At 36.3% G+C, this 23,867-nt stretch overlaps 1 protein-coding gene across 1 annotated transcript in view; it reads right to left on the reverse strand.

Moving 5' to 3' along the window:
- fgf11b (fibroblast growth factor 11b) overlaps positions 1–23,867 on the reverse strand; it is a 42,011-nt gene that overhangs the window by 5,894 nt on the left and 12,250 nt on the right. Inside the window, exons 2-3 of the mRNA XM_019088742.2 lie at positions 16,591–16,701; positions 13,658–13,761 (exon numbers count right to left, since the gene is read on the reverse strand). Of these exons, the coding sequence (XP_018944287.1) occupies positions 13,658–13,761; positions 16,591–16,701 (215 nt within the window). The remainder of the gene's footprint in view (positions 1–13,657; positions 13,762–16,590; positions 16,702–23,867) is intronic.

The raw sequence follows: 23,867 nt of genomic DNA on the forward strand, positions 1-23,867 counted from the left end.
GGGTCTGGAAGTGGATGAAAGGGTTATGGGAGTTTTTCTTCCCCCATCTTAAGCAGCTCAGCTCGACTTGAGTGAAAACTAGCGAATACGTCCAAATTTCTGCCTGTCTGATTTTAGTCTATGCAATGCTCAGGATTTTTTCTTAGATTTGTCTTCATCAGCTCTCTCATTCTCCCTCCCTTCCTCTTGGCCTATGCATCAAATTAAGCAGCTTTTGCCTCACGTATTTGATGTCCTCAAAATCTCACAGAGACAGAGGAGATCAATAGATGATCAGCCTCATGGAATACTAATAACAATCTAATCACGTGAATCGAGTTACCACGTCCACCGGGAAGGTCATTGTCACACCCAACCTCACATTTTCAAGTTCAGTCTTCCAATATATAGCCCCAAAGTTGACCTTTGTCCTGTTTTACAACATACATTACATTATAACTTGTACGGTGGTTGTACAGTCTTAAGACATGAAGACATTAAGAACTTGACCTCCAGGAGTTGACCCGAGGACAACCTTAGGATTTTAAACATTTTGATGCCAAGGACCCCTAAATATGTTCGGAAAAATTGTGTGAGAAAAAAAAAATAAGTATGACATTATAAAGACAAGATAATTGTTTCCAAATTAAAATGCATTTGAATTAAATTCACATTTTTATTTATATTTATTTCTTTTTTAAACAAATTGTCATTATTAATATTCTTTAAAATATCTTCTATTTATTAAGCATATCTGAGATTAACACTTTAAAATATTTTTACTATATATAAATAAATATAAATGTATACAAACTGAAATAATTTAAATAAAGTAAATTTAAACAATTTCTGTTTTCAATCAGAACATAACACACATACACACACTTCATTAATATCTTAAGTGTGTCAGTATCACATTAACATTGAAATTTGTATATATTTATATTATTAATAATGTCAGATATAAATGTATACAAAAAACACTTATAACATAATAGACATAAATAATTTATATATAAGAAAAACTAATATGTATAAATACACACACACACACACACACACACACACACACACACACACACACACACACACACATATATGTTAATAATCTGTTAATTTTTTTACGGATCTCCTAGCACCCCCTTGCGGCCTCCTTTGAGGTTGAAAAACCCTGACCTAGATGGCCAGCTCCTATCTGTGCTTGGGAGAGTTAGCATTGAGTAGCCATGATTACAGGCTTAAATGAAAAGCTAATCCTTTCGCTCTGACTCATGAAGGAGTTAGACAGTCTCCTTCAGCTCCAGTGTCTTGGTGGAATGGGTTGGAATGACATGTGGAGAAAGAGGTAAAATCTGGCCTGCGTGCAGAGAATCCTGACGAAGACACCAAGCTGCCAACATCTTTATCATGCAGAGCAGCACTCTGACCTTCCACTCGCCCCACCCCCTCTCCTCCCCTTCTCCTCCTTCTTGCTGCCTCCATCCATTTCTCTCCTTTCGCATGCAAGTGTCTGATTGCATCTATTTCACCTGGTCATAAAGTAATGCCCATTCATGAGCCTCTGTCTAAAAAATGATAACTAGCCCTGCTAATTCTTTAAACGTCCTCCATTTCAAAATCACTTTGTTCAATGCATAAACACAGACAGGTGACCTTTAAAGTCTGCATGAAATCAAATCTGACCCTATTTAATTTAATTTTTTTTTTTTTACAACTAATCTTAGATGGTAAAGAGGTGCATTTCAATCAAGCCCCTCCCTTTAATTTTTTTTTTCTCCTTCACTTGGAAACACATTACAATACAAGACTATGACTTCCAGTTCATGCAGACTCTAACAATGAGAAGTGTGTCAGGATTTTTACCTTTTTAAGTGTAAACAGTCATATGGTGTGACAGTTTATTCTAAAATTTTATTCTTAAATATTCTAAAAATATGAAATTTAAAAATTTAAACTTTTATATATTCTAGGTTCATTACATGTAAAGTAAAACATTTCAAAAGTTTATTTTGTTTTTTTTAATTTTGATGATTAGAGCTTACAGCTCATGAAAGTCAAAAATCCAGTATCTCAAAATATGTATTTTTGAGTTTCATTAAATGACCATCCCTACAGTATAAACTCTGGGTGTCTCTTGTTCTTTGAAACCACAATAATGGGTAAGACTGCTGACTTGGCAATGGTCCAGAAGATGATCACTGACACCCTCAACAAAGAGGGCAACTGAAAGGGGTGGCTGTTCACAGAGTGCTGTATCAAAGCATATTAAATGCAGAGTTGACTGGAAGGAATAAATTGGTAGGAAAATGTGCACAAGCAACAGGGATGACCGCAAACTTAAAGCAAAGCCGATTCAGTCACTTGGGAGAGATTCACAAGGAGTGGACTGAAGCTGGAGTGCATCAAGAGTCACCACGCTCAGACGTCTTCAGGAACAGGGCTACCAAGCCACTTCTGAAACAGAAACAATGTCAGAAAGCATCCTACCTGAGCTAAAGAGAAAATAACTGGACTGTTGCTCATTAGTTCAAAGTCCTCTTTTCAGATAAAAGTAAATTTTGCATTTAATTTGGAAATCAAGGTCTGGAGTCTGGAGGAAGACTGGAGAGGCACAGAATCCAAGCTGCTTGAAGTCCAGTGTGAAGTTTCCTAAGATAGTTATAATTTGGGGTGCCGTGACGTCTGCTGGTTTTGGTCCATTGTGTTTTATCAAGTCCAAAGTTAATGCAGCCATCTACCAGGAGATTTTGGAGCACTTTATGCTTCCATCTGCTGACAAGCTTTATGGTGATGCTGATTTCCTTTTCCAGCAGGACTCTAGCACCTGCCCATTGTGCCAAAATCACTTCCATGTGGTTTGCTGACCATGATATTACTGTGCTTGATTGGCCAGCCAACATGCCTGACCTGAACCCCATATGGAATCTATGGGATATTTTCAAGAGAAAGATGAGAAGCAGTCAATCCAACAATACAGACGAGCTGAAGGCTCACAGTGCCTCAGCAGTGCTACAGGCTGATCGCTTCCATGCCACACCTCACTGATTCACTCACAGAATTTGTGCTAAAGGAGCCCTGACCAAGTATTGAGTGCATAAATGAACATACTTTAAAGAACTTTAATGTTTCTATTTTGCAAAACCTTTTTTTTTTTTTTTTTTTTGATTGATCTTAGGAAATATTCAAATATTTTGAGATACTGGATTTCTGACTTTCATGAGCTGTAAGCTCTAATCATCCAAATTAAAGCACTTTTGTCATGTTTTGTTTTACTTTACATGTAATGAATCTAGAATATATTAAATTTCACTTTCTGAAATGTAATGTTAAATTTATGAAATGTTATTTTTAAAAATATTATTTTTTTTAAGTTTTATATTTTTTGAGTTTGTTCTGTACAGCATAAAAAAAGTTTAAGCAGCAAAATACATGGTTTGTTTAAATTAATTTAATAATTATATTTCATTCAAATTTCACCTTAGAAGTTAGAAAACTATAAATACTGAATTTATAAATATTGTTTTAATGAATTAAACCTACATGCTATAGTATACATACCTATACTATGGTGTGTCTATTTAATCATATAGAGTGACATACAAAATATTCTTTTTGATTTAATGTCACACCATTCAGTTTCACGTAGTTAGGTGAGTCTATGGCAATGGCAACAATATGTTTGCATGGATATATATATATATATATATATATATATATATATATAGATATATATATATATATATATATATATATACACACACACACAAACACACACATATAATTACTGTACAATACATTATCCATTTCTTAAAACAATATATATTTAGCTACATCAGTACTACAGTACTACAGCTGCAGTACTACACAGAGACTTGGAAATGTGCTGTATAATGTTGCTTGAATTTTTAAGCTTACAATCACATTATTATGATTTTTTCCCTCAATTTTATTCAAGTATGAACTACAGATACTAGCAAACGTGCAGACTCAACAAACATATACCCACACACTCAGCAGCCACCACAGGATTTGAGCTATGACGTCCCCATCCAAGATGTTCTGCAAGTTTCTTCTCACAGCCTTTGGTTCAGAGAGCATGAAATTGACAGACGGAGGGTGTGGGATCCTACTGCCGTGCTGTTTCTGTTAATGACCTTGTTACTGGCACATGGCAAACGCAAAAACACTTGACGTGAGGGCAGTTTACAGTGCCAGCTCAAGTGCTCCAAAATGCAGCCTTAAGGCTGTCGCACCTTTAATGCCCATCACAATAACTTTAACAGATGAAAAATTTAACAGTCACGTTAAACTGCCAACGACAAGAAAAGCATCCGTCCTGTCCATAAGTGAATATATAACACGAGGCTTCAGTCTTGCAACACAGATGTTTTGAAATTTTCTTGACATTTTGAGACCAACGTGACCTCTATGTCCATTACGTTCTCTGCAGGAAGTTGGGAAGGAAATGTAACACAATGCTGGAGACACGGTTGAATAATTGATATCAATTATGCTATTTCAAAGACACATGTATTATTCAGTGAAACTGTATTAGTCCCAAATCCATGACTAAAGCTATAGGCGTTATACTGAGACAGGAAGTAGACAAGATATATGTACTTAATCTTAAGAACATGGGAAACACACAAAACAAGCATCTTGGCCACAAAGGAACACTGGGATAGCAAAGTTACGACTCAAGCTATAAATGAGTGCTGTACTTGCTGTGAGTGGAGGAGGCCTATGGCACTGGCAGAGAATGGAAAATGAAAGGATAGCTAGCAGCTAAGGAATTAAATGCATGCTGGGAAAAAAAATGTTGTATTTGCAAAGTATAGAGTCTTATTAACTCAGAATACATGGCTACTTTTAATGGCTGTCAGCAGAGTGCTATTGATGTATTTTTGTAGGCCAACTCACCCTGATTCCCTTAACAAAAACCCAGTAGTATTTTTCCATTGGTTCTTGGCTGCCTGATGGAAAAATCCTACTGGGTTTTTTGAGAGAGCGATTGGGGAAATATTGAACTATTAGTTTTTTTGTAGAGGGAACCATGGTGATAATAACTGTAACCCAAAAAAGTTTATAATTATTACAAATTTTGTTTATCGTGATAATCTTTAAAGAAATGACACAACTTTTATGAATTCTGAAGCTTACAATCAGTATTTAGTAAAGTCAATCAGTTAATCAGTATCAGTAAAGTAAAAACATACAAAAACATACAAACTACTATACCACAACTTTCCACAAGGTCACCATCACTAAGCTTTCAACACCTCTTTGAAGTTTGAGTTCAAATGGTTGATTATATACAGAGTGAGGCTGTGGAAGTAGACTAGTGAGTAGATGAGTTTTCCTGTTATAGTATGATGTTTAATGTCACCAACAACCTCTATATTCCCAGTTAGCCACTTTTTCAGGCAGCATAGGCTCATTGGAAATACGTGCCTCTACCTACATTTCTGCAAAACTCAAAAAAAAAAAAATACCTATACATATGAATCGCTGCAGTTTCCAGTTGAAATAAACATTAGAGGCAGTAAAACTCTCACAACTTTTATTACTTTTCACACAAAGTATGATATTCAGGTCTACAGTTTTGATTAGTAAATTCTAATTTTCACATAATTATTTGAGGAATATTATGTTATGAATTCAAAACAATTTTAACATGCTGCAAGATTTGAAAAATGATGCATTTGAAGGTTAGCGTCTCATATATACAGCTTCATATGCATGAGTTTTCTAATTCAGTTGGTTTACTTGATAGCTCACACGATACCGCGTTGCACTTAGGTGTTGAAGAGCTTCGATACGAACCCCGTGAAACAACAAAACAGCTCAAAAGAAAGTTAAAATAGCACTGCTGCATTTTTATATCACTTTTGCATTTGTTAACACTATCGGGTAGGTTTAGGGTTGCGTTTTGTGTAGGGGATATTTTCAACACGGTAGAGCATTAACTTTTAGCGACACTCCATGGATATTTGAATTATGAACCACTGCAATATGTACCTGAAGCAACATAATACAAACACAGCAATACGTGCCTATATCAACGTAACAAAAACATGCCAGGATCATGTATTGAACCCGCGTTTTAGCACCACTCACTGGACGTTTCACATTGAAACTGCAGTGAAACGTGCAGTAAAGGAATGTTATAATGGTACTGCAGAAATGTATTTAGAGGCACGTATTTCGCATGAGCCTGGGTTGTTTTCAAGACAAGTAATAGCTTTTAAAAAAAATCACATGTAGGTATGTTGTAGAATAAAACATGCAAATATTTTGAGCTTGTACTAATAACAGACCTTATTTTAGGCACTGAACCAAAGACCCATTTGAAAAAAACCCTTTGACTTCAGAACAATGGTACTAGAAGTGCAAAAATGCTAACTTGTTTCCATGCTTTGGGCTAACTGGACCATGCTAACCAGGCTGAACCCTCACTATTTGGTTTCCACAGCAGATCTGATGCTGTCTGACCAAAAGTGGCCCCAGTGGTGCCATAATCTCTGTCTGTATTTGTCATTTGGGGCCAGTCTCGCCTATGATCATATCTAAACATAAAGCTCCTTAATGGTGCTTACATTTCATGAGTGAGAGCTTGTGTGTGCATTTGTGTTTGTTTGTGGCCCAATATGTTTATGCCTCAGTTAATCCTTGCACTTGAGCGCATATGTGTACAGTACATACGTTTAATGCGTCTTACTACTTATACATACATGTGTGGGAAGAAGCATTCACTGATGTAAGTTTGTGTGTTCAGCAGATGTTCAGTGGCATACAACATTACATAAGTCTATAAAGCATGCAGGGCTGCATTAGGAAACATCAATGGATGGATGAACGAATACAGGCGAGGTCGTAATCCATTTACGCTCTGCCTATGGTGACGTTTACTGATGGTCGTGCAGCTGGTGAGGGCGGGCGGGGCTATTCCAGATTGCTGATGGCATTTATCTTTGTTTTGAGTGATAAATGGAGGGTCCCTGTCAACAAGATTCATGTTATGGGATGTTAGATGGCATCTCCTGTTTTAATGAATGATCTGGAACAGGGCTGACAGCGAGGAAGTTTTACTAATAAGCATGTGGCAAAGTAATGGGATCTCATTTTTATTTGTATGTAAAGTTTGAATCTAGCACATGTACATTTACAATATCAAGGTGTGACAGCATCTAAACTGTCAACTTTAGAGATGTACAAATGTTTACCAATCTTTTGAGGTTCAAATATTAATCGAGTTGGTTGTTTAAACTGTATTTACAATAAACAAGATTAATTATTAAACACCATCATATTGATTAGTTAACCCATTTACCTAATTTGACTTGATGTTTTCGTTCTGTTGTGCGTGTAAAGATTGATTAGAACTGTTGTGAAACCTATGACACATATGAATCTGTAATGTGTGAAATGCATAGAATATGCAAATGCTTTTTATGCAAGTTTTTAGAGAAGCTCCGTCCCTTTTTTAGCACTGCACTTCTGTCTTCCTTTTGCATTTCTACAGCGTGAGGGTAAGGTTGTATGAATTTATGAATGAACTGCTCGTTTTTCAAATCTTTCTGGTCTGCTGACATTTGCTCTGACATCCATCTGTTACGAACATTAAAATGCATGATAACTTTCGTTAACTCTACAATAAGTAAATCCCCTTCCCCAGCTAATTGCTCTTCAACAGCAGTGCTATAGTACTAACATAAAAATGGAAGTTCAAAGACAAAATTCTAAAGATGGCTGCATGCTTGTTTCTCTGATGCATAAGGTCTATATGTGCACTTTCTGTATGCATAGATTGCTGGGATGAACTAGATTTTCCAAAATGTGTGGTATAAAATCAGAACACAGCATGAGATACTGTATCCCACTGTGCAGTGCACTCAACTCGATCTTTCAGTTTCCAGTGTGATGAATATAATGTTGGTTAAATCAAAATATCCATTTTAATACAGGACATGCAAGTGTAGTCTACTACAAATAACTGTCAGAATAATGCCTATTATTTACTTTTTAAGGATGCATTAAATTGACCGAAAGTAACAGTAATGTTGCAAAATCTTTGATAATAATTGATAATGATAAGAAATGTCTCTTGAGCATCAAATCAGCATATCAGAATGATTTCTGAAGGATCATATGGCACTGAAGACTAGAGTATTGAGGATGAAAATTCAGCTACATTCATTTTAAGACGTACAATTACATACAATTTAAAATTGTAATAAAATGTTTAAATATTACAGTTTTACTGTTTTTGATCAAATAAATGCAGCCTTGTAGGCCACAAGAGCCTTAGTTCAAAAACATTCAATAATAATAATAAAATAAAGTCTTACCAACCCCAAACTTTTGAATGTATTATATATATACAGTATATATATATATATATATATATATATATATATATATATATATATATGTATAATTTTTTTGTGTGAGCTCCTCTCCTTTTTGAACTTCACTAAATTTAATTTACATGATATTTTACATATTACTGTCTATCAACATGTTTAAAAATCTGTAGGAATACTAATAAGATTACCTTGGGCAAAGACAGAGAGGCCACAGAATAACAAGATTCTCAACTGAAGGGTACTAGGGTTCATAAGGAGGCTTATGGGAAATGGAGGCAGCTTAAAATGCCGCAGAGGGTTTATGGGGATGAACAGCTACAATCTGCAGTTCATTACCTGCAAGGGAAAAAGAGAAGATTACTGAACCACTTACACTTCTGTTTCTCTCTTGCTCTCTCTCCCCGTCCCTCGCCAGCTTGTGCGGGAATGCTGGGAATGAGGTGTGTTTGGAAGCAACTGCATGTTCTAGTTTGGATTCAGTAAGTCTCTGGCATTTCATTTGCCTTTAGAAACTACATCTCTTTGAGTCTGCAGTGTGATGGGTGTGATTGCATCTCAGTGACAGGAGCATTTTGAATCTCAATACCATCTGTGGAGGAGAGAGACTATAGAAACCATTTATCAAACCTAAGATAAAGGCACCACAACACACATTACACACGTTTTGTCTGAGGTCACACAATCACACACACCCACACATGCACCTATTGTGCTCAGACAATGGTATTGCACCACAAGTTATTTGGTGGAAACTTTGTTTGGAGCGAGGAGTTTTAAATCGAAGCCTGTGTCGCCTGAATAATGACTGATCATGGCAACAGGCCCACAACTATTTCTGTCAAGAACCTTACAACTGTGTCAGCGCCTCCCACTCCCCATATCTTTCTCGTGCTCTCTTTCTCACCCTCTCTCGTTCAGCCCAGGAGGGTTTTTCCAGAGCATATTGTCTATAAAATGGGTCAGGATGGGACCGGCTCTATTTTTATCTAGAAACCATTTTCTTAACTTCACAACAGGTATATCGCAGATCCTGATGCCCACACAACCCCCTCTACTGTAGACCAATAGCGTGGAGGTTCCCTCAGCAGTCCGTTCCCCAATGCTCTCCAGGGCTACTGTGCCAAGCACACACACACACACACACACACACACAGCTAGTGCCTGGATAATTAAACATGCAGAACAATGAAGGCTCCAGAAAAGCTTTTAGCTCAGTGCTGATCTCTGTATGGTTTGAACTTGGAAATGGAATAGTTTAGCCAGAAATGTAAATTCTTTCATCATTCACTCATCATCATGTTGTTCCAAACCATGAGACTTTCTTTCTTTTGTGAAAAACAAAAGGATATGTTTTCGAACTGCTATTTTCCATGCAATGAAAATGGGTGGTGTTTTATACCGTAAAAATACTTTAAATATCTCCTTTTGTTTCCAGAAGAAAAAAGAAAATCTAATATTTGAAATGATTATGACAGAATTGACATAAACATTCAGGCCTTTTTGTGAACCATTTGATCAATTAACAGAAAATAATCATAGAATGATTTGTTTACAAGCAGGTTTTGCTTAACACAAGAGAAATACTTAGCTGCTGAAAAATTTTTGGATCATGAATTTTAAGATTCCATTAAATTACTTTTCCAGACATTTTCTATTTTACTTTTCCTTTTTTCTCTCAGGCCTTTGTTATATTGTTTCTATTCCATTAAACAGCGAGTTAAACTAATGTATAAATATTCTATTAAATGATGTGATTTCTAATTACATTAGTGGATGCAAATAACCATCATAGACAATTTTCATCAGATTTCGATGATAAGGGCTTCAAAATGTTGCTTTGGCTGTTAACAGTAAAATAAATGAATTAAGGTAAACATTACCATTAAACATCTGTTCCTTACAGGCGATGTCCAGCATTAAATTCTAAATAGAAAAAAAGGATAGTACTTTAAGATAGCTATGAAAAGTCTTACACTTAAGTTTTTTTTTTAGATGTGCCATTTTCAAAAAGCATATTGTCATTTTGTGGATTTTAACCTTTTAAATCATGCATCTGAATTGCCCCTTTTAGATCCGATGGTGCATTTTAAACCTTAATGGTCATTATAGGCTTTGCACCAAACGCTGCATGAGGACATGAGGAATGTCTGCCCAAGGGGATGTATGAAATCCATTATATGGCAGAAGAGCACAATCCCTGAGGCAGCTCGTCTAATTTACGTGAGCTTATTACAATGAGATACTTACACAGCTTGACAATATAGTGGCATATTATGAATGACCTTCTCTTTAACTGCAGTAAGGAGAGGACGGGAGGGGACAGGAGCATGCGGAGGAGAAAAATGCCCTGGGGAGTGAGGTGTTTCCCCATTGGCTGTGTTCTCTGAGTCTCACATATTTGTCTGTTCAGTTACACACACTCTCTCTAAGCCGATGGTTATCATACACACACTTGCACTTGCATATAAACCTTATGCTTAATCTTATACACAGACTGGTGATATAACAAAATAATTTCCCTGATTTCCTGCGTCCAGATGCCAGTTAAGCGGCATTGATAAAAAACATAAATATAATTCCTAAATTAATCTGCTTATGTAACCCCTCTGACATTGATTAAAATAAACCATCCCATTGCACATAATTTACCCAGAATTCAACGTAATGTTCTGTGATACGACTGGAAGCAAAAAATTATGTTTGTTTGAGTGCCAAAGACTGAAATAGGGCACAGAGAGGACAAATTCAGATGGTTACGGTAGCAAGGAAAGGACAAAGCTGTTAAGGACGAGTCCGAATGAAAGGGAATGGTGAAAATGACAGGGACAGGACGGACAGACCAGACTTAAGACAGGGGGAGGAGGGACATTTTAGGATAGCAGACACAGGACAGGATGTCCCAAAGCTTGCAGCGCATCGGTAAGCAATGCAGGCTCTGAATTAAAGTCATTTGCCTTTGAAAGAAATGCCTCTCTCCACTTCTGAGAAGAAAATCCCCTCATTTCTCAGTTCACAGAGAGGCAGGAGACAAAAGCTCTCTCATCCCCCATTCTAATCGGCAGCTCTGGGATGCAAGCTCACACACACATATGTACAGCTTAACAAACACACACTCAATATCTCTCTCTGCGAGCTGTCTCATCATGCTCTCTGTTCTCTTTATCCTGCTCTAGCTGTGACACAGTCTAAATATCTGCTCCACCTTGCCTGCTAATGCTGCTGCTTTCCACTCTCCTCCACTTCAAGCACAATTTGGGTAATTGGTCACACTGCATGGCCTAATCCTTTGTTACTGTTTTTATTTTTATGGGAAAGCTTGACCTTTTGGAACATTAACGCCACATATCCAGTATGGCTATAGGTTTTCTGGTATGCTTAACAAAGGGTTCAAAATGTATCCAGAACCACAAGAGATTTGTAAAAAAAAAAAAAAAAGACTGTGTAACTTTTTGGATTTTAATATAATTAAAAAAAAAAAATACTTTGTGGCAAAATACAGTACCATTCAAAATTGCTGTCTATATATATATATATATATATATACATATATACAGTATATGTATATATATACTGTATATGTTGTAGTATTGTTGTTGCCGCCGCCGCCATGTCGTATAGACACTGTGTGTTTCACTGTGAAAGCGAAACTACTTTGTTTGGCCTTCCAAAAGAGGACGATATCCGCTTCGTCATGCCTGGAGCTGATCCGTGCTGGTCGCTGAGGAAATACATCAACTTTGCACTGTGGATCGCAGAATCGGCTTTCAGCAGGAAGCATTGTCCAGCCCAGGGTCGTCACATGTGGTTTCTGCAAGCCCAAGGAATGCTCCTTCGTAGAATCCGAAACTACTTTGTTTTTGCCTTCCAAAAGAAGACACGACTAAAAATCATGTTTATATCACGTTTATAATGGGTTTTATGTTTATGTCTCATCGCACCGGCCAGACAAGGCTTCACAATATGTTAAGAGGCATAACATTTCCGTCTCATGCTTGAGGCATTCGGCCAATCACAACGCACTGGATAGCTGGCCAATCACAGCACACCTCACTTTTCAGAGAGATGAGCTTTGTGAAAATCGACGCATTTCAGAAGGCGGGGCATAGAGGAGTAAACAATAATGTACAGTATAATAATGTGTTTTTTTTTTTACCTTAAACCGCATAAATACATTTCATTACACCAAATACACAAAATAATGTTCATTTTAGCAGCATCATGACCCCTTTAAATAATTAATCATTTTATTCAGTGAGGATGCATTAAATTGATTAAAAGTGACAGTAAAGTGACATTATCATTATATAATTTTACAAAAGACTTCACTTTAAATAAATTATCTTCTTTTGGACTTTCTATTCAGCAGTGAATCCTGAAAATGTATAACAGTTTCCACAATATCAACATTGATAATAATAGGAAATGTTTCTTGAGCACCAAATCACATATTAGAATGATTTCTGAAGGTTCATGTAAGCCTAAATACTGAAATAATGGATGTTGAAAATTAAGCTTTGCATCACAGGAATACATTTCATTTTTAAGATATATTAAAATAGAAAACAGTTATTTTAAATTGTAATAATATTTCACAGTATTACTGTTTTTACTGTATTTTTATTAAATACATGTATTCTTGGTGAACATAAGAGACTTCTTTTAAACACATTTATTAAAACCTCAAACTTTTCAACAGTAGTGTATATAAAACTGCATACTGAACCATTATATTTGCCGTTGTGACATTAGAACTCTTAAATCTGGAAAAAGGCAACAAGATCACAAAAAAATAATGGCAATGGAGAGAACCTAAACAATTCCTGTCTTCCTGCAGAGTTTAGCACAAACCTGTCCTAAAAACCTTGTTTACCTGGTTTAGATATGTTTAATTAGGTAAACTCTGCAGGAAGGTGGCCCTCTGTAAACAGGATTGGACACTTTGATATAGCCAGAGAAGTTCAGCACCATGGAGAGTAACCTGACAATTCAGAACCATGGAGAGCATCCAAGAGCTTCACTGCTAGGTCCAAAATGGGTAATTTTGTGCTATAAACAAAGCCTGCGGTTTTTAGAACCTATGACAGAGTCCGCATCATCCTAATAACGTCATCCTCTTTCACACCACTCTGTTTGACCATACTCTTTATTATAAGGAGAGTAATTAAACACTCATGCATAATTATTTACCCCTCAAAAAGCTGCACATCGTCAATTATCTGTGAATCATTATTGTGGAGACACATGGAGGACACTGGCATAATGATTCTAATTATGATAATCATCAATCCTTAAAAGAGCATTCAGTCACTTACGGAGGTGTAGAGGTATCCCTCGCTGTTCATGCCCAGGTAGAAGCCAGTCTTCGCTCCCTGAATCGCCACTATCCGCAGACCCACAGGAATCAAGTTGAACTGTGCTGTGGGATGAAATCAGAGAAATAGATTAAACACTCAAAATGTGTCAGGTGTCAGAGAGAATGGAATATCCAGGTAGAAACAGTGTTTGGATGTTTTAGATGTCAGTCAAACAGTTTTTTTCCTTTCTAAGTGGGCGGTTCTTGGGTAGAATAAGCTTCAATGACAACCAGACTTTTTGCCTTGAGTCAAAACTCTGGCTTTGCGAGACTAGGGACATCATGACATAGGATGAAACAGGATAACAGAGATGAAGATGAGAGCGACACACAAGAGCGGATGTAAAACTGACAGGGATGGAAAAGATAATGGCATGAGGTGGGGGAAGGCATACAGGAGGGACTATCTGTCCTACGTCTGTTGCCCTTGATAGAAAGATGGATTGTGTTTGATATGGATCATTCATGGAACATCACACAGTTAATGCTTCTGAGAGATAGCAGAAGATAAAACCATGCAAAATAAGAGGGAGAGAGATATTACCATACAGGCTGAGGGACACTAGGTAAATATTTCTGCAATTAGTCTACAGTGAGATTTCCCACTGGAGTTTGACAGATATATGACAGTATCTAATTGGTGTCAGACAGTAACAATTTAGCACCATCAAATTCACCTCATTGGGCATGAAGTGTTTAGGATTCACATAAGATTGCCCTGTTACAATGTTCATGTGATGCCACAGTCATATGGTTATTTAATCTGTGTGACAGTCATTTCAGTAGACAAGCATTACATGTAAGCTAGTCCCTGACAACCCAGGCAGGAATGTGCTACACTTGTGCACAGTGACAACTGCCATCCTAATAAAATACTTCTCAATCTGTTACTCGCACACTCAAAAAAAAAAAAACTCACATAGAGCACAAAAGGCACAAGAATTCATGACGCATCACATGTCTGCTCTCGCTGGAATATTATTCTCTCTGCTTTACTGTCTCTTCCCCTTCATGAACAGCATGTTATGGTGACTCAACATAAAATACAACTTTGTACCACTGAGGCCTCAGGCTGAACTTGTACAGAAGAACTGACTTCCCGAAATGCAATCTTTGGTTGACTCCAGAATACTCTACACTGTTAAAAATATATGTTTTAATGTGTTTTTTTTTTTTTTTTTTGTTTGCTTAAGGTACATCCACTCTGAATTTGTGTTTGTGAAGTTGTGATGCTGTCAGTTGGTAATAGGTGTTCTACACTGAACTACAGGAAAAATGACCTGACTTCCACTGTCACACTCTCATTGGTGGCCACTGTGGTGCATGATTCCTCATTTACATACAGTAAAACTCTGTTCAACTTTGTTGCATCACAAGTGGTTGCTCGCAAGAGACAAACAGGCAACTCTAATTAAAAATTAATTAATTCTGAGCATCCATTTAATCATCTTTCCAAACCTGTAACACCTTCCTTCATCTTCGGAACACAAATTAAGATATTTCAGATGAAATCCGAGAGCTTTCTGAACCTCCATAGACAATAATGCAACTACTAACTACTATGCCCAGAAATGCACACACGTGTCATGGTACTCTCAAAGACCAACATGGAAGAGGAGAAATTGTTGAATAAAGTTATTTTAGTTTTCTTTGTGCACAAAAATTATTCTCGTAGCTTCATAAAATTCAGGTTGAACCACTGATGTCACATGGACTATTTTAACACTGTCCTTAATACCATAATGGACCTTGAATGTGGTAGTTGTGTTGCTGTCTATGCAGGGTCAGAAAGCTCTCGGATTTCATCAAAAATATCTTAATTTGTGTTCCGAAGATGAACAAAGGTCTTACAGGTTTGGAACAACATGAGGGTAAGAATAAGCATATCAGTTGCATAAACAATAGTAAAATTTTCTTTTTCATTTTTTTATATTTCTTTTTTTTTTAATAAATTATTTTATATTTAAATATGAAATAGTTAAAAATTAATTATATATAGATTTTTTTAAAAGAAAATGGCTGATCGTTTCACTAGATAAGGCCCTTATTCCTATGCTTGGATCATGTACAGCTCATTGAAGCTGCAATAAAAAGGCATTTTTGACCTTGAAATCATTGGCCACCATTGAAATCCACTATATGGAGAAAAATCCTGGAATGTTTTCCCTAAAAAAAAAAACTTAATTTCTTTGTGACTGAAGAAAGACAGACATTAACATCTTGGATGACATGGGGGTGAGTAAATTATCCAGAATTTTTTATTCTGGAAGTGGACTCATCCTTTAATTAATGGGTCATTGAATGTGTTACTGAATCATTCACTTAAACTATTTATATAAAAATGCAGATTCTTTCAAAAATGCAGTTTCATTCAATGATGAAACACCACTGTGTATTGATTACAGACATTTTGTTTTTGCAGTTTGAATGACATACTTTATAATGTCAGCTTGGACAGTGTTAAAACAACAACCACAAGAAAATGTGAACATCCTCTTCTAATTATCTGCTTTGGCTAGGTCCCTTAATTCTAGTCCAGACAAATATTAATGCTATGGCATGTGATCTTCAATCATATTGCTAAGTGTGAATCCCCTATATTGGCACCAGTGACCATGGGCTAAGTGTTACACACCTGGCCTTAGGCCTGACATACCGGACATATGCCAACACTGGGCTCTCAAATTAATTATAACACACAGACAGAACATGTACGTGAGGAGACTTAAGAAATGAACGTCATGAACAACAGATGTTCATTTTATGTCTGTCTAGCGGTCACAGGGACGGACACAAGCAGACACACCTCAATAGTTTCTACAGCTGACCCAACCAGAGGTCACATTGTGCCTGTTAGCCGTGAATAGCGAGTGAGAAAGAACCCACGCTTACAGAAGCAGCTGTTCTCGTCCCTTGTGCCGTCCATGGTGCCATCCGGCAGCATCTGCAGGTAGTAGCCGTGCTGGCTGTACAGACGGGTGACGATGCCTTTTAGCTGTGGCTCTGCAAAGAGAAAACAAAATCACAGGGACACAGTGTTAGTCCAGGGAGAAAGCATCACAGCTTGACCTATACAGGCACAACTTCATTAAAGCTTACGCAGAGTCTATTCATTATCAGCAGCTACTTATGTTGCCCAGGTCATGCTTCCATATTTTGGACATTTTTAGTATGACAGGGAATTCAGTTCAAACTTCCTTATGTAAACATATATTAAAACACAGAAGAAAACAGTTTATATGCATCAAATATACTAATGTTCAAATAGGTCAGTAAGCTTTTTTTTGTTGTTGTTGAGAAAAATGAATGCTTTTATTCAAAAGACTCATTAAATTGCTCAAAAGTGACAGGGCACGTTTATAAATGCTGTTCTTTTGAACTTTCTATTCATCAAAGAATCCTGACAAACAATGTATCACGGTTTCTACAAAAATATTACATAGCAAAAACTCTTTTCAACATTGATAATAATAAGAAATGTTTCTTGAGCATATCATATTGCATTGATTTCTGAAGGATCATGTGACACTGAAGACTGGAGTAATGATGCTGAAATTTCAGGTTTGCTATGAAAGGAGAAAAAAAATAATATCACAATATTAATTACTATTGTGTTAGCAAAATATTAAATCCTTTGTTTAATTAACCCATTATTTTTTATAGAAACTTAGAAAGTTGGCACAACACTCTACAACTAGAAAAAAACATTTAACAACAAGAGGTGTATAGGTTTAAAATTATACAACATTATTATACAACATTATATATATATATATGTACTGCAACACTTTCTGGTAGTCAAACCTTTTTGGAACATGCATTTCATCACATTAACTATTAATACCTGTGGCTACTCTGCTAGGACACCTTGAGGGGAACTGATTTTATACATCCATTAAAAATCACCCAGGGACCAGTTGGTTTAAAGTAATTGCAAAAACGACTAGGAAAAGTTAGCTATTAGAAAATTTGCTTGCAGTTGCAGCTGCCAGTTGGATTGATATTTTGTCATTGAATGCAATGAAACTCATACATTTTTCCCCTAAACATGAACACGTAAGCATATTGATAGCTAAAAGGTAAATTTAATTAGAGTGAATTATAACAAGAATATGTCTGAATTGCATTAATTAATTACATCTTTCATCTATGATTAATTCAGTGGCTCTCAACTGGTTTTGTTTGATGAATGAATGAATGAATGATGCATTTATATTTAGTAACTAAATGTCTCTCAGCAACACAAACCAGCCATGTCTATTCTCCATGCAAGCAAACTTAATGCATTTTGGTATGTTTGCAATTTTTTCTTCTTTCAGAGATAAAGGATTGTATCAAACAACATGTCTATGTTGGCCTAATTTCACTAGCTTCTACCAGGTGGCAGATGAATTTCAGAATTTGGTTGGATTCTCAATTTTGATGTCAACAACAAAAAGATATCTCATTTAAAAGTTCATAAGTCTAGTTTTTATTTGCCATGCTAGGTTTTTTGCATGTTTCCCTGCTGTGCAAAATGGCAAAAGCACAGACCTGTGACCCATTTCTTCACCAGTTGAGAACAACTGAACTAATTTAGCATCGCTATCCAGAGCACAGCTGTTTCTTCTGCACACGAAGATGCCTCAAAGACCTGAAGGGTCAGATCAGAATAGACCACCTTTCTCAGGCCTCCAGAAATATATTCCAGATAATGCATTAGTCATGAACATTTAATATGCACAACTCACTTGACATTTAAACTTGCTCATGTAAAACTGCTTGAAGACAGTGTTTGCTCTCTTTTTCCCTCTGACTGCTATACTCTTAACGGTTCACTGTTCATCTCATAGCATTGTATTGACACTCACCTCATCTTTATTTTTGGAGAAGTTTTGGTCACTACAGGACTTTGGCAAATAAAATGTGTTTGCTACTCTATAAAAGATTTACTCGCATTGCACGTTTATTTATGAGACTAGAGGAGAAGAACAAAAGCTGAATGTTTTATCAGCACAGTCCCTCCGGCCTACTTTGTGTTCATTTTCGAAACAAGTGAAAGGGAAGCTAAACAGAAAGTTGCTTGTAAACAGACTAGTAGCTGTGGTTAATAGTGACCACACTAAGAACAGTTTCTTAGGACCAGCTGATTCGTCCCCCACAGTGAAATTCAAATGAAAGAAATCTCTCAAGGAAAAGGGTAATTTAAAAATGATTAACTGGAGGGGAAGGCTGGCTTGTTATGAGTTTCCACTGCGAAGGATATTAGTTAAAGGTTTGTATTGTATAAATGTCAAGCCGGTGGGTTAAAAAGACAGCCAGTCTCAAATTTGCATGCTTCATCATGTCAAACTCAAAATGAACTGCTTTGTATCTAAAGCTTAATCGGGCGATCCAATCACAATTGGATATGAAGATCTTTTCTCACTTGTACAGTGATTGTGTGTTCTGGAGTGTGTGTGGCCTTTTATTTCTCTTTGCTGTCACGTCACCTTTAGCAGTGCAGAGGACTGTGGTAGAATCTGCTGAACTTTTCCCAAGACCTGGTAAAAGCTCGTATTGATTTCACCCACGCAAATCCTGATAAAAATTCCACTGACACAAAGAGGTTACAAAGCTCAGGTTTGTGTGTGTGTGTGATTGTGTGTTAGTTTTGCTGCCGCGGTATTATCTCTGATCTGAGATCAGCAAGAAGCATGGGTAGGAATAGGAAATTATTCTGCATTCAAGAACCAATGAAAAGCTCATACTTCTGAATTGAGCGGTCAGGTGTGTTGGGTGTTTTTCAACTATAGGCACTTTGGATCCTGTGCAGTACAAAATAAAACACACTTTTAATACTTCCAATGTTTTATCTGTCCACTAAAATGTCCAACAGTCAATGCACATACAGAACATTTCCAGTACATTTCCACCAGGGTCATATTTTTTGGATTTTTTTTTTTTTGTATTCCACATTTTTTTTTTTTAAATTTTATTAAGTTATTCTTTTTTTTATTTTTATTTTTTATAATGGATTTTTATATTTTAAGATTACTACACAATCTATACAAAACAACATTTGAAAAGAATCAAAAATATATGTTTCCTGGACAGTTTTAACGTGTCTTTTATAAATAAAAAAAATATATTTTTTCCTCTCTCCCACTTCACTTCCTGTCTAAAATACTGTCCGATCTTAATAGAGGCAAAAACAGGAAAAGTAAATCTTAAACAAAAAGGCATGTCATCTTTAATAAATGTCAAACCCTGGGACAACACTCTATTATTACATATATATGTTAAAAAAGTAGGCAAAACAAATAAACAATGTACAAAAAGAAAAAGCTTTTTTTTCTGTTGTACAAGTGGATAAGCAAAAGGGAATACACCTGCATCACATTACACACCCTAAATTATTTATTTATGAATGCTACCTAGAAAATAATGAATTTGTATAAAGCAAACCACAAAGGGTGAGTCATTAGCTTTACATTAGCTGACTATAAGCTCTGTTATATATAATAAATATTACTAAAATACTGCAATAGAATTACTTTGCAATACCATTCCCAACAAAATATTGCAGAGCTGCTTTCCATCGTCTTTCATCTGGACATCATAACCTCGCAATTCTGTGTTTCCCATTCATTTGCCTGGTCATTTACAGGAACATTCATGATTACAAAATTCTTTTTAATTTCCATTGGTCTTTTACTCTTCCTCCACCATATCTCTTTCACTTACCCATATGCTGTAATAACATAATGCATTATCCAACCAAAAGGAAAAGCAAGTGATTATTTGTCAAGCGAGGTGGGGGGAGGGGATGCACATGACATAATTTCATTAGAGAAGATGGCTCTATATGTATTGGACAGGCATAAAGTATACACTAACAGCCTCATTTGATAGACAGCTGAAGCATGACAGGGCTAATCAGAATCTCAGCTGCCCTCCGCTGGAACGGCCACACTGATGATTCACTTTGGAGTATCAACATAAAGCACCGGGTTGCAAATACCAAACCCACACTACTGTTAAACAGCAGGAACCACGGCTATCATGGCTCTTCAACACCACATCCAAAAACCAGCATGACAAAGCAAAGCGACAGATCACACACATCCACACGCCAACATGGTGTTTAGCAGCATTTAATGCAGCATGACATTTTGTACTAATTTAGTCCTGCGTAGGAACACAAGTAACTGGTGGGTTGCTTTTGGTATATATTGATACTAGAGTGTTTGGATTTGCGTGGTTAGACACCATGCCATGTTCCTGCAGCTTGAGAGTATGTAGTCACATGGCATTTACGGCTTATATGATTGGCTAACCAGGTATTATAGCGCTTATATGCATTTTGAATTTTTAAACTAATGACAAAGGGAGAAAAAGAAGAAAAAGAGATTTGAAAGGTGCTATTCTGGGAACTGGCTTACAAAGAACTGTATGAAAAAGAGATCCCCCTCTGTGTAAAAATCTTAGAAAAAGAGAAAAGAAAGCAAGTGCCCGCTCTGATTTCCCCCCTGGGTGCTGTTTATCCGGTGGAGGTGAGGTGTGTGTGGGGAGTGGTAGTGTGCAGTGTCCAGTTCCAGGCTGTTACAGATGGTAATTTTGTCAGAAATCACTGAGCTGCTGCCAACTCCATGCTGGAGATACAGCAAGCGACGGCTGGTGTGCTGTGCCGAATCCTGCCTGTGAGGACCAGCCACCAGCTTTTATCCTCTCTCTCTCATTCAGACTCACATGCACTGGATAAAATACTGTTTGCCAGGATTTAGCAAAGCGACTGGAAGCTGCTACTGGAGAAATAAATGCTTGAATTCTGTTTATGTTGGATTTATTTTATCTGTCATTATTTGTCTTTTAGCTTCTCATCTCTGCACAGTTATCTTGCAGTTCCAAACACATATGATTTTCTTTCTTTCGTTGAAAAGAAAGGAAACATTTTAAAGAACTGTGGTTGCTCTTTTACATTACAATGACGCCGTGCTGATGCTTTCAAGGATGAAAAGTTCCACAAAAATCATAACAGAGCCATTGCATTCTGAAGCTATATAATTTGTTCATGAATCAATGAATGATGTCTGTTTCTCACAAAACTATTTATTGAATGCATTGTAGGAGTTGTGTCCTTTCTGAAGCTTGAAATGCTCAGTCCCAATTCATTTTATCTGTAAAGAAATGAACAATGCTACAATTTTGCAAAATATGGTAGAAAAATCCAAACTGGTTTAGATTTAGAACAATATTAAGGCAAGTTATTTTTAAGTGAACTATCCTTTTGGCAGCACGTTTGTGTTCCAAATGCCAGCCTTTTTTTCAGTTGGGTATAACAGTGCACATTATACCAAGTTACATAATGTTGTGTTAATCTACTGCATACATGTTCCCTATCAGGCTTTTATCTTTATCTCTTCATCCCTTCCTAGAATATGTTACACACATTACAACTTTTACACTTCAGTTTAGCTCTTCTTCACTTCGCATTATGGATGAATCTCACTTGAATGACAGTTGTTCCCATCTGCCATTTTATTACTGTCAGACAAACCATTGGTCTTTTTAATGCAATTTTATGTATGTCCAATGTGTTTGGTTGGCTAAAACAGTATTTTAAGAGGAATTATCCCAAATATGGTACAATGTTGTTGCTTGGGCACTAACAGTTGCATATTGACTGTGTAGACAAACTGGAATTTCTCCCTTTTATACATTTTAAAATAATTATTGAGAAATGCATGTTCTTATTTTCAAATGAAGCAATGTAGCATCAACAAGTAGCCTACACTTCTTTTGCTCCAGTGCAAATCTATATTACTAACAACATTTAATTTTATTAACATCATTCATGTAAGTAGTATTGATTCAGGTCATTGAATGGGCAAAGATTTTAACAAAGGGCTAAAAAGTCCACAAATTATTATTATTATTTTTTGGCTGTTTGCTTACTGTAAGTGTTTGATGCAACACTTTTCAGCAGCGGCACAAGTTAAGTTTGAAATCTGAATTGAATGTATAAAGATGTATAAAGCAAAACAAGGGTTAGAAATCTGTGTAGCCTAGGCTTTATTATGAGTGTGCACAGAAACATACAAGCAAACGTACAGCATGAACAGTGTTGAACAATTCATTAGCAAATGAATTTCCTGGAATTGATTTAGCAAGCCTGATTCTGCTCATCAGCTCATGATTAGAACTGATGACTTTATACATAACCTATTGAAGTACACTTATAATGTATTGATTCAGTACTTTATCATATGCAACCAGAACATCTTGATGCATTTTGGAGGTCCCCAGGAAGCTCTTAAAAATCTTTCTTGAGAATGCAAGATACCAAGGATATAACTAGCATTTATGTTGATAAATGGCTCATATGGTCTGCCCAAGGAGAAAGTGACCATGTTAAACATTTTCTTGCTTTATTTATTTAGTTAAATAAATAAATAAAATTATTTTCTCCTTTGGCATTTGTTGAGGTCACTGAAGGTATTTTTTAATTGTACCATTTTTTTTCCAAATGGAAGTGTAGATTGATGGAGTCTTTCGTTTTGAAAGAATGTGTATGTTGTTTTACCATTCTTTACAGGTTTGTACAAACATTCAGACCTTTGTGTCTAGTATTAAATCTTTTCAGCCTTTCCTGCTCTGCAGTAGGGATCACACATAGAGTATCCAGAAATTCTACATTACAGTGTAATTACAGGACAAGAAGGCAATGAAAAGCAATATGCAAGTGTTTTGGACAGTGATGACCTCTTCAAAGCTCACGTTGTATCCAGCACATCACACAGTGAAGTACTTTACAGTTGCACCACGGCAGACATCAGGAACAAAGTTACTGAGAGGTACGTTTCTGATGGTTATTGATTTAACAGGTCAGGAATGATCATTAAATGTTAACAGGTTTAAAACTTCAGCATTTTCATCATGTCCTCTGTGCAAGCAATTTTGTGTTTGTACTGTCCATCACTGCTAATTAAACGTTTTTTTTTTTTTTTTTTTTTTTTTTTTTTTTTGAGGTTACCATACAAGCTGTGTGGAATATGAGTAGTTTTGCTTCTAAGTCAATATACTACATGGGTTATATTTCCTCCTTACAGTTTTAAATATACACTGAGCCAGAGAAATACATAGAAAGCTTTACACTAGTGTTGGAAATTTAATTCTGGCTAGTGTTCGAATGCATCACTATTCCTTTC

Source organism: Cyprinus carpio, chromosome B10 (genome assembly GCF_018340385.1).
Source record: "Cyprinus carpio isolate SPL01 chromosome B10, ASM1834038v1, whole genome shotgun sequence".
NCBI classification, from domain to species: domain Eukaryota; kingdom Metazoa; phylum Chordata; class Actinopteri; order Cypriniformes; family Cyprinidae; genus Cyprinus; species Cyprinus carpio.